This window comes from Vanellus vanellus (assembly GCF_965231255.1).
Source record: "Vanellus vanellus genome assembly, chromosome: 7".
NCBI lineage: Eukaryota > Metazoa > Chordata > Aves > Charadriiformes > Charadriidae > Vanellus > Vanellus vanellus.
The window spans coordinates 9,488,160-9,500,525 of record NC_138912.1 but is presented as its reverse complement, the minus strand read 5'-3'; the positions used below and the strand labels follow the sequence as shown (position 1 = coordinate 9,500,525).

Sequence of the window (12,366 nt, the reverse complement as noted above, 5' to 3'; positions counted from 1 at the left end):
CTGGTCTTTAATGTCAGCACTATGGTTGCTATCCTTTGGTAAATATCCAACCAGCTTTGTTTAAAATGCTTCCTACTGGGCCTGCAATTTCACTTGCTGTTTCTGTCAGAATTTTGGAATGGTGTCGTACTCCTAGCTTCAGTGCATTAAATTAATGAGTTCAGCTTCTCTCTCACCTATAATTACCTCTTCTGTTTACATGTTTTTGTAGATGCCTTTTTTCTTTTTTCTTTTTTCTTTTTTTTTCTTTCACTTGATCAGTCTCCTGGGAACAGTTGTGGTAAAGCTGGACATGAAGCCTGGGGTTCTGGTGGACAAAGGTGACCAGAATACTGCAGCCTGTAACTGTGTCCAGTTGTTTAGTATCTGACAGATTTAATTACCCGAAGTTGTCATAGTGACTTGCCTAAGCATTTCAAGAGAAACTTTGTGGTAGAATTCTCTGGAACATTCCCCAGATGTTAATGAAAAATGTCAAATTACAAATGAAAAGAAGCCCCTGGACTGATTGGAACGATTTTCTTTTTTGGTCATTTTTTCAAAATTCATTTGATCTTATTTTTACACTGCCTGTTAGACTTACAGATTGAAATCTGGAAATTAAAAAAAGAATCCTATTTCCTTATTTCTGGTTTGTTTATTCATAGAGCTCTTTCTATATTTGGCTTTTTAAGCTGTTGAGGGTGCAGAGTTTCGTGTGACTGATTTGGTCAATCGAGTACTGAATCTGATCTAATGACAGAAAGAGTGGGATCTCATTGAGTATGAGAAGAGTTATGTAAATACCTTCAATAAAATTGGATTTCTATTTAAAAAAGATAGATGAATCAATGAATTGTTTTTAAAACAAAAAAAGCGGATCATATGCATAGTAATGTCTTTAAATTCAGACAGAAATATATTTCTGTCTGAATGATGCAGTATTCAAGATGCTGAAGAAGTGTGAAAGCGATCAAAACTGAATATATACATCTCAGTATTCAATAATCAGGCAGCTCAACTAAATTTTAGAATGGGAAATAGAAGGAGAAACTGTAATACTGCTTTTGTGTTTTGTTTCAGAAAGATGTCACTGGACCTCTTTTCTCAAATTTAGGTACTTATCCATGGCACATGATTTTTGTTACAGAAGAAGGAACAGCTATTCATATTTGTGCACAGGTCATGCAAAGCTATGCAGTATGCAGTTTTACCATGACAGTGTTCTAAATGCTACATAAAGCAGTCAGACATAAATGCAAAACGTGCATATGATCAACACCACTGTGTAAATTTATGTGGAGAAACAGTCATTTTTCCCTAAAAACTATATGTGCACATCTTTAGGACTAATCACTATTTAAATGAAAAAATGAGGATGGTGTTGGTGACGGAAGGGTGTATCTGCAGGTTGACTCCTCACCAACCCTCTTACATAAATTGTATCATCTAAATCTCTTTGTTGGCAAGGTAATGTGTACGTAAAATACAGTATTTGTACGAATTTGATGTTTGTGTTCAGAGTTGCAGTTCTTAAAAGCTTGATAATATCCAGCATGGAGATTGGAATAAAATACTAATTGCATTAAACTACATATAAATAATGTAAATACACCGTGTCAGATATAAATAGTATATTACACAAATATCAGCATTTGTACACACAAAAAATCAGCACAAGACTTCCAGTTTAATCTATAGCTTGCTGTAAGCACTCATTCTGGAAAAAAATGTAACTTGCTTATAGAGGCAGTGCCTGAAAACCATTTAATAAAAGTAGAATAGCAACAGTAATAACTGAAAGTCATGAGTCTTTTCTCTGAAGACAAGAATCTGAAGGAAAAAGAGGTAATCTTAAACCACCTACATAATATCAGATAAAAATTGAAATGGAACTTTAACTTTCAGATGAAGCAAGGTGTATGGTGTTGTGTGCTGTCCTTGGATAAATAACTTTATGATGGCAGCCCATTTGGGTTAAGAATTAGGAGACTGCTTCATTTTGGTAGTCCTTGTCCAGGCTTTCTATTCTTCTGACATAATCTTCAAGAGGCTATAAGTGAATTATTTCTTCCATTTCACATGCATAGAACTGGCTGCATAGGCCCTTTTGAATAGGCTGGCTTCTGCAGGAAATACTGACCTCCTGGCGTGCTCTTTTTGTGGCTTATGTCATCAGCTGGGAAGATGGAGGGGAAAAAATGGACATTTCAAGGCCACAGGCAACGAGAAGTCACTTAACCTCTCTACCTCTTTCATTGCTGTGGTAAAACAGTTTCCAGTTGTGTTTTATTATTCAGTCATAACAGATATTGTGAATGGTTTTATTTGGGGTCTCTTTTTGCAGTTATTAATGATGTGATATAAAATGCGGATTTAAGTGCCCGTTCAATGAGCTGCTCTCAAATTATCCTTTTGTGAGTTTTCAGCCACCGAATAGGTATATTTGCAGTTAAATAACTAAGAAAAAGTAGTTAGAAACTTATTTTAGCTCAATAATTTTACAATTTACTAGCAAAGAGCCTATCTGTATCCATGTGTACTTTACCTTATGTTACATGCTTCTCACAGCTCACAGCAGTTCAGTTTCTGCCAGGCTTCTCCAGTTTCCCCATGACTGAGTACAGGTGTTCCTAATGCAGCTGAAGTAGCTGCAGCACTGAATTCTCATCAGCCATTTCCGGCGGGACAAAGTTAAGATTGAGAGAGAATTAATCGTAACTCTTAATTTCATATTTTTCAAAAGGTTTGGGTGGTTTTTTTTGTTTGTTTGTTTTTGTGGTTGTGCTGAACTCGCACATGGGTGAGTATGAGATACTGCCTGGCATCTGTAACAATGATGTATTTTTCATTTAATCAAGAACAGCAGATAATAGTCTAACAACATTGTCCAACTGCAGGTATTCTGATACATTGGTATAAAATTACTACTTAAAACAAGTCCCTAGTTATTGCTGTATTTAGAATTATACCGAAAATGATTTTGTATACTTAAAACTCTTAGTATTGTGTTTTAGCAACAGTAAGCCTTAAACCCGTCTCTTGTGCATCTGTTCCAGGATCTAATTCTTGGCTTGTACCAGAGACAAAAGGAGCAATCGTGCAAGGTGGATATGGCCACACTAGTGTCTATGATGAACTGACAAAATCTGTTTATGTCCATGGTGGATACAAAGCGCTACCTGGCAATAAATATGGATTGGTGGATGACCTTTACAGATACGAAGTTAATACTCGGACATGGTAAGTGGTATTTATAATGTAGGAAACTAAGCTATTTGTTACTGAAAAAGAAAACATAAACATAGAGTAAGGTTCTAGTAAAGTTGTGTAGGCACTGCTGTATCCTTTGCATGTTGCAGAACAGTATATTATCTGCAACAAAATGGAAGAATTGTGGTGAGGGATTAGACTTTAGCCACTGGATTAATGGAGCTACACGCTGAAGGAATGGTAGAGAGGAAGCTTTGCACATGTTTACAGATTAAGAGAAGGTTCTCCTATCCAGACACAACCACTACGCAGAAATAATACACGTGTATTGTTCCCACATGGTATGAATATACTGCTGATGCACATTCAAGTACCTGTTAGATAAATAAGATGAAAAATCTAAGAGCTGTGGAAGGTTATTTTTCACAAAACTATCAGAAATAAGCAAGAAAATTCCTGGTATTGCATAGGGATCCTTAGTTATTAAAGTTCTTGGTGTTTCTATTTTTATCAGTTCCTTGTCCCTCAAGTTTTTTGTAACTTATGAATGCTGCTTATACGTTATGTATAGAAAGTGACCTGAATTGTTTTTCTTACCTTAGAGATGATTTGAGATCAAGAACTATTTCTCAGAACATTTTATTCTTGCAATTTAATATTTTTGTTGAGCACTAATGACTTAACTTTAAGCACACAAGACTTGTTCTCAGATGTTGGAAACATGGGTTTGATTTCAGTGAGGATCTTGATTTTGAATGCCACTAACTCATGGCACTTGGAAATATTATTACAAGGATTTTCTGTCCCTTTTAATGTTTTTTAAAATTCCAGGAATTTTAATGCTCTCTTATTATACTCTATTCTTGGAACAAAGTGATATTGTATCCCTTGAGGGTCTGTTCAACAACAGAATAATAATTATTGGAATATTTTTATTCATCCTTCATATAAAAACTAATAATGAATCCTTCTATCTACTCTATACTAATGTGGCATTCTCTGCAGCTTCTAGAGAACTTAGCTCTTTTATTTCTTTCATGAGTATTACCCTGGAAGTCAGTTGTACTGTGGGACTGACAACTGGCTGACAGAACGGGGTAATGACACTTACAGTCAACAAACATTTTATTACTACGTATCTGTGACATCTTATAATCGGTTCTCAAAGCACTCAGTAAGGCAAAGAGCCTGAATGTACCACAGGCTAGGTGTGGTATGAGGAAGAGGTGGAACCATGATGGCTTTCTCATGCCACAGCTTTTTTCACACTTGTATTTGCCTGTCCGCGCTGTCTCTGTGTTTCTCTTGCACTCGCTCACTCTCTCTGTTTCTCTGTCTGGTCTCACTGAAGTTCATATACTTCACTAAGACTTGGTATACAAAGCTGACCTCTTGTTTTATTCAGTGGCATGTGGGGTTTCATTTCTTCATATCGATTAGGCATGAGCTTTGTGTTTCTTGGAATGTGAGGGGGTGATATCTTAATTCGTAGCGTGGGCATTATTTCTAATATATTATGGAGAATTACGGTGTGTGCGATACCTGCATTGCTTTGCATTACCCGCATGCTGCTGCGGTTGGCAACTGGGGGGCAATGTGGTGCTGGGCTTAGATAATGGTCTCAAACAGTGGACGCACCTGCTGGCCCTGGGGTATTTCTGTTACCATTACAATATCATCCTGCTGCATCACTTGGCATTGGTATAGTTAACATGGACTAATGTTTGTGGATACACGTATATGTGCATAAATAATGAATTCAGTATAAAGTGTGCTGAGACTCTCACATAATTTGCATGGGGTTGATATGTGTTGGAGAGTTCTGGAGATTGCTCCCATCAATGATGCTAATGAATTGTGAAAATCATGGCCAAATTAACAAACTTGTCCTGTGTTGCACTTCCAAGATTCTGTTGAATCTTGAGGAAAAGTTCTGTTACCAGGAGGGATGAAACTCAGCACGCAATATGCAAAAATTAGACAAAAAACACCCCTGTGCAATGGGTTGGGGCAATGCAGTGGGGTGACAAGTAGAAAAGTGACTAGCCCACAGAAAATCTGCAGGGACTGCTGTTATATCCAGCGTGGAAAGGAGAGAGCCCTTAATGTTCTCCAGAACCGTGTACGGCTCCTTAGGTGTTTAGTGATCAAGACAACTATTTGTAGACAACTGCAAGGCAGGATAATCAAGACAGAGCCTAGTGTATAGCAATTAATGTAAGTTAGGAGGTAGGAGCTGTGGAAAACTGGTCAAGCCAAAGAGAGAAAGAAATCTGTCATCTGAATGGATAAGGACAACATGTTCTTAGTATATTATCGTTCCTTCAACTCATAGCAGCAGTATTTTTCCATTACTAGTTAAAAATAACTGTTAAAACCAATGTTGTGTTCTATTTCCTTCCTAATTTTATATGTTGTTAACTGATGAATTGAAACCAAATATCATGTTTTTCTGGGTGGATACCATAAGCATTCTGTATCAAGCTAATTCTTGGTTAGAAAACCACACTTACATGGTACTCTATTTTCAAAGTATATTAAGCAGAAATACACAATCAAAAATGCAAGTCACTTAACAGAACAAAAAAAGGATTAAAAGTAGAAGCACATTGGTGGTGACTTGAAGAAATTATTTTATTGCATTTTGAAGCAATAAAAAAAATCATTTACTTTCATCTAGTCTTTGGTATTTCCTTTGTTCGTTACTTTCTATGGATAGGGGGAATCTATTTAAATGACAGTATGAGAACTTAGGTTTAACACTTTCCGCTCAGCTTGTTTAAACAAATAGTTTAGACAAGTGGTCTGTGCGGTGCGTGGGGAACTGGCTGACGGGCTGCACCCAGAGGGTGGTGGTAAATAGCTCCTTTTCAAAACTGGCAACCTGTGACAGGTGGGGTCCCCCAGGGATCGATATTGGGCCCAGGGCTGTTTAATATCTTCATAAGTGATCTGGATGATGGGATGAAAGTCTGAAGTTTGATGACACCAAACTGAGTGGGGAAGCGGACAATTTGGAAGGGAGAGCCACCCTGCAGGAAGACCTGGATAGGGTGGAAGAGTGGGCTAACAAGAACCTTGCGAAGTTCAAGGACAGGGTGCTTGGTTGCATCAACAAGGGCATCAACAGCAGAGTTAAAGAAGTCATTACTGCGTTCTACTAAGCGCTTGTCAGGCCACACCTGGAATACTGTGGTCAGTTTCAGTCCCTGCTATGCAAAGAAGACGTGGACAGGCTGGAGAGGGTCCAGAGAAGGGCCACAAAGACGATCAAAGGACTGGGAAGCCTGCAACATGAGGAAAGGCTGAGAGAACTGGGTTTGTTCTACCTTGAGAGAAGGCGGCTTAGGGCAGCTCTTATCACCATGTTTCAGTATTTAAAGAGTGGCTACAAAGAAGATAAAGACTCCGCTGTTTACAAGGAATCACATGGAAAATACAAGGGGTAACGGGTACGAGTTATTCCTGGGGAGGTTCCAATTGGACACAAGAGGAAACTTTTTGACAATGAGAACAATCAGCCATTGGAAAAATTTCCCCAGCGAAGTAGTGGATTCCCCATCATTGGACACTCTTAAGATTCAGCTGGGCAGTGTGCTGGGCCACCTTGTACAGACTGCGCTTTTGCCAAGAAAGCTTGGACCAGATGATCTGTGAGGTGCCTTCTGACCTGGTATCCTATGATTCTGTGATTGATCTCTTATTAATAAAAAAATCTTCAGTTTATTGATTAATTTACATCATTATGTCAAAACAATGAGACATACTTTAAACCCCCTCCCACAAAAGCTACGATGAAGTAAAAATATTGAACAAAAGTTATCAGTGTGATTCAAGATAGAGAGTATCAGTCAATCAGAAGGAAAGATTGTCATCACTATGCTCGATACAGGAAACAAAACAGTTTCATTCTAAGTGTGAGCAGCTTGCAGTAACACGAGTGAAAGTGAGAGTAGACTTAAACTGTTAGATTACTGAGACAATTAAAAGGTTATTAGGGGAATGCAAATAATATTCTGTACTGGTGGTCTTATCAGCTCTTCACAAACATGTCTATAGCTAGTCTACTTAACTAATTCAAGCTGGCAAACCCCACAAATGGTTACTGTCTCCCTTGCTAAGATTTATTTGCTGTGATTGAATCAAGTTTGTATTCTGTTCTCTCTACTAGCCCCACACCTACCACTTTGAAATCGTAGTATTGATAGCCCTTGGCTACTGTTGGGCCCATGTTATTGCTCTGGCACAAAGCAGGCTGCACAGACACAGGCTAAAATGAATGAAGAGAGATCAGAGACCCAATGAGACTCAATGTGTGTGGACTTTTTTTTTTTTTGGTACTGATATTCTGTATGTTTGAATCTGCCAGCCCGAATATATTTATGAAGCAGTGCAAATGTTTTTTATCATAACTAAAATGGCTTCTACCATTTCTTTTTCAGGTCTGAGTGTTCAATTAATAAAAAAAATGCCCTATACTTAGGATGGTGTAAAGATTCTTTTAGCCTTGTAAAGACTTCTTTATTGCATTTCTTCAGCAAAAACGCCAACATGGCTAAGAAAGTATAAGAATAGGAATTAATAATATGAATGGGTTTTCAGTTTTGAGTAAAATGAACCATATCATTATTCACTTCTGAAGAATGTAAACATGATGTAATTTACCTCCGATTGTAATTTAACAAACTAGATTTTAAAGTATTATGCTGCTTTTTAATTAAAATGAATGCTAAATATATTTGTTGGAATTTGTTGGAGAGAATTCGTAACCTTAACAATCAGAATACATTTCATCATATTTACTAATCGCTTTAGTGTAGTGTTTTCCTTGTACTTTGTTTTTTTAACTATAAATATTCTTGATGTGTATATGTAGTTTTTCATGCGCTAGTATGTATTAATTTATTCTTGTGTTTTGTAGGACAATTTTGAAAGAAAGTGGTTTTGCAAGGTATCTTCATTCAGCTGTCTTAATCAATGGAGCTATGCTCATTTTTGGTGGCAACACTCACAATGATACTTCCCTGAGTAATGGTGCAAAGTGTTTTTCTGCTGACTTTCTTGCATATGATATAGGTATGTATTGTATTTTTCTCATTTGAGTTTTAGATATCACTGTGTTACTTTCTCAAGTCCAGCTAATGTGATCCTTTAAAGTCTTGATCCCAAACACCTTCAGGTTTATCTATAGATTATATTGTAAAATTAAAACTAAGCTTTTGTATTGTTTTCTTTGTGGGACAAAGCATAGTAACTAAATTGATAATTTTTTTAAGAAATGTGCTTGATACCGTCTTCTAATATGAATAGCAGCTATGTTGCTAAATGAATTGCAAGAGTTGCTGTATTTTCGTGTTATGGAAGTGTCTTGAACAGTCACACTAGGGGTTATTAACTCCAAGTGTTGATTTATTTTTTCATACTAAATATCTACGCGGTACTAATAAAATATGATGCTGGAATTTAAGGAAAAATAAATAAATCCAAACAACCACACTCACACACACACCCTTTTACCCCCCTCAAATGGAAACCAAAACTTTTCCCCACAAGTAACACTTGAGAGGTTCCTAAAAAGGTTTGGGATTGGTGGCAGTTTGGAAAATGCATTGCTCAGTGCTTAAATCAAAGCACCACAATGGGGCTGAATTGAAAATTGGGGAGCGGGGAGGCCAAGGCAGGCAGCAGTCTGAATGGCGACGCGGGGGCAGTCAGGTAGTGATGCTCAGGGAACTGAGAAAGGTGGAGCTGCCACGAGCTGAAGAGCAATTTGGAAACATAGGAAGTCCACACCGCAAGAAGCAGAGGGTAGAGAAACAGCCTCTTGGGTGACCGGTTGTGGTAGATAGCTGGTTGTAGCTGAACAGATGCAGGTTGGGGCTGATAGCTGAGATGCGCGGATTTTCCTGCATGTCTTCCTCTGACAAGTTGCCCTCCCCACCTCCTGCCTCTTCCTATGCATTTCACATGAGAGTATTAATTGAGAGATTCCTGCCTCTGAGACTGGGATACGTTCCCTGATCAGGGTTACTGCCTCGGTGTATGTCTGTTTCACATGGAGCAATACCCCACCCCCAGTCTCGCATGAGCAGTCTCGCTGAGTGGGAGCAAAATTCTTGGGGATACTCACCTATATGGACTAGTGGGGTAGCTACATTAAATGAATCACGGAAATAATAGGCTATAGAATACTTTGGCGTCATTATGTTAAGGATAAACTGTGTTTCCATGGACGACAGTGCAATGAAAAGAGCTAAGCTATTTGTGCTTAGTTTCACGGGACAGAAGACAGTCTTAGGAGGACTGTGCTAAAAAAAAAATGTTTACTTGTGAAGCACCAGAGCCTGCTAGTATGCAGTACAAAAGTCAAAATACAGAATGCATTCCCAGGTACCCGAGTTCAAAAGTAGAAGTGAATAGTAACGCGAACACCCCACAAAACTTTGACAACCGGTTGGGAGGAGGCTGGACTGTCATTCAGGGAGAAGGAGATGACCGGAAATGACAGTTACCATGAGATAATGTTTGATGGAACAGGGTGCAAATCATACGCTCGGGAAATGATAAGAACTTCCACCTACAAACTGAAGGCGCATTGCTGGAAATGACAGTGGCTTGTGCGTCTGAGTCGGGAGCGGCGTGCGGCTGTGGAAGTGGCCTGTGCCGTCCTAATGAAAACACCGATGCCATTCTCAAGGCCCTGGATATTTTTTGTAGAATTTTGGCAACACACATTTAAGAAACCAAACTGGAACAGGGCTCTGCGTGGTGACTGGTGTTAAGGCTGCCTGAAGCATGAGGAGACTTTAGAAGATAATAAAAGGATGTGGTGTATTTAATTTCACAAGAGAGAGGCTGAGAGCTGAAAAGATCGTTGTTTATAAATATGTGATAAGAATACGCTTTGGAGGAAAAGTGTTTAAGGTAAAAGACAGTCTCAAGACCAGACTAGATAGCTGTAAGCTTTCAGTCTGTAGAATGATTCCAAACGTTAGAGCTGTGCAGTTATGGAAAAGCCTCCCTATAGTATTCTGAGGGCTGTAAATCTAAGGGAATTTAATGAGTCCATAATGTGTTTCCTGTCTTGTTTACTGCCACTATTGTTCTTACCATAAATAGTTTTTCCCTTCCCTAATGTTCACGTCCATATTTTATGCATAGGCTGCAAATATAAACACACAAGTCACATGTGGGCCAAAAAGCACAGCCACTTGTCCTGGGAACTAAAAATTGGGAAATGTGTCAGAGCACTCTGGGAAACGGACTCGTGGATGACCCTGTTGAGAATAGCTTGTGGATAGCGCCTGGAAGGATTTGTTTTTGGCAAGCATTTATCATCTGAATACAGTGGTAGAAGAGGGTGAGAGACGTGATCCTTTTTATAGGACTTGTTGATGGCTCTTTACGGCTTTGTGTATTGATATCAACCATTCTGCATTTGCTGTCATAGGAAAATAGTCAATAAATTAAGTACCAGGAACATATACGTGTTATTTCCTGCCAGTTTCACTGAGCGTGTGAGTAACGCCTTTTCAGAACAGTTGATTTTTTTTTTTTTTTTTTTGCTGTATACCTGTATTACATATTCTGTAGGTTCTTGTAGGCATCTGGTGGTGTGAGCTATTGATTTTTTTTCACCCTTCAGTTTACATCTGGTTTTAATTTTTAATGAAATAGAGCTCCCTCCTCATTTTAGGGGATAATATTACTTATTGGTCTACACTTATTTGTAGAATGTGCACTTGAGAAATAATAGTATGAGTCCCAGGATCTGAATAAGTGTAACTTTCTGACTTAGACCAGGAGTATTTTATCCCCCTTCATGAAAATGCTGTAGGCTGTTGTTTTTTTTTTTTTTTTTTAAGGTGGGAAAATATTTTGTTTTCTCTAGTTCATGACAATATTTAATATGGTATTCATATTTTCTTGCAAGTCATGTTCTTCATGTGTTATCAAACTGATGAAGGACAAAAGAAATTGGTGTAGTAATTACTCTTTAAAAAAAGTTTTAATCTATGAAGATTGATTTGATTCAGACTTAATCTTCTGTATTACTCATTTCACCAAATTAAAACCACGATCTCACAGCACACATTAGATAAAGACATACTTTTTCAGAAAACATTAAATATTTATTTTACTTATTTTAATTATAAAATGGGTCTATTTCAGAATTTTATTTACTCTATATCATGAGTTTTTGAACACTGCTTGGAAGAAAAAACATGTGATGCTATCAGGATCACGTTTCCTAGATACCTTGCAAGTGATGGAGTGTTATGCTCTGCCTCGTAAAAAATGGGTGCTGTCTGGAAACCAGCTGAATCTTGGAGATAGAGCCTATACTATTTATGTTCCAGTTGGGCTATAGAGTACTTTTGATTATATCTCTTATTATATGTGATGTAGTTTTATGGATAGATTGCTTCAGCTTTTTATTATCCATGAAAACGCTTACTGTTTTTCATATTAATGTGAAATAACTATTTGGGAGGATTCATCTCAGTTAAGTTTAGCTGTCTAAAAGGCTGTTTTTTAATACAACCTGGTAATCCAGACTCTTCCTCTAGTCAATGGAGGGAGATAAGAGTCTCCAGAGAGCAATTAATATAGCAAACTTAGGACAGAATTGCTTTTTTTTCTTCTTTTCGGGAATCAGTCATTCCTCTCTAGATACTGAACTTAGTCTACATGCATAAGTTTTGGACAGTCAAATGTAAGTGTTATGAATCAAGAGCTCAGTTCAGTCATTTAAAATGCTTGCTGCATCTGAATATTTTTGTTAAAGCCGAAGACTCAGAGGTCTGGAGATGTTATAAAAACAATTATGATGCCCTAATTTTCGTAATTTAATATAGTTTGGTGTATTTACTTAAATGGTAGTAAACGTATGATGAGAAGTCTGCTGCACAAAATGAGCTTTAGAAATCTGGGCTATACCAACAACCAGCTTTTTGGAACAAGATTATGTCTGGTAACCAGATTTGGAGCAAGAATCCTATTGTACTCTGTTCTCTGCTGTAGGCTTGGGAAGAAAAGAGGGGTGCAGCATTACAGCTTGCTTTCTTCACTTTTGTCCTTGGGCTTTGTATCTGGTATGAAGGTTTAAAAAGCACATCGTGTGTTTTTCTTACTTATGCTGCCCTATAATTAAAGTTACAGTGCTGATAAATG

At 37.8% G+C, this 12,366-nt stretch overlaps 1 protein-coding gene across 1 annotated transcript in view; it reads left to right on the top strand.

Annotated features, from left to right (window-relative positions):
* The window catches only part of ATRNL1 (attractin like 1), a gene marked incomplete at both ends in the record, with an annotated part of 535,835 nt that overhangs the window by 83,582 nt on the left and 439,887 nt on the right, over positions 1 to 12,366 (top strand). Inside the window, 2 exons of the mRNA XM_082486299.1 lie at positions 3,039 to 3,222; positions 8,114 to 8,268. Coding sequence (XP_082342425.1) covers positions 3,039 to 3,222; positions 8,114 to 8,268 — 339 coding nt within the window. The remainder of the gene's footprint in view (positions 1 to 3,038; positions 3,223 to 8,113; positions 8,269 to 12,366) is intronic.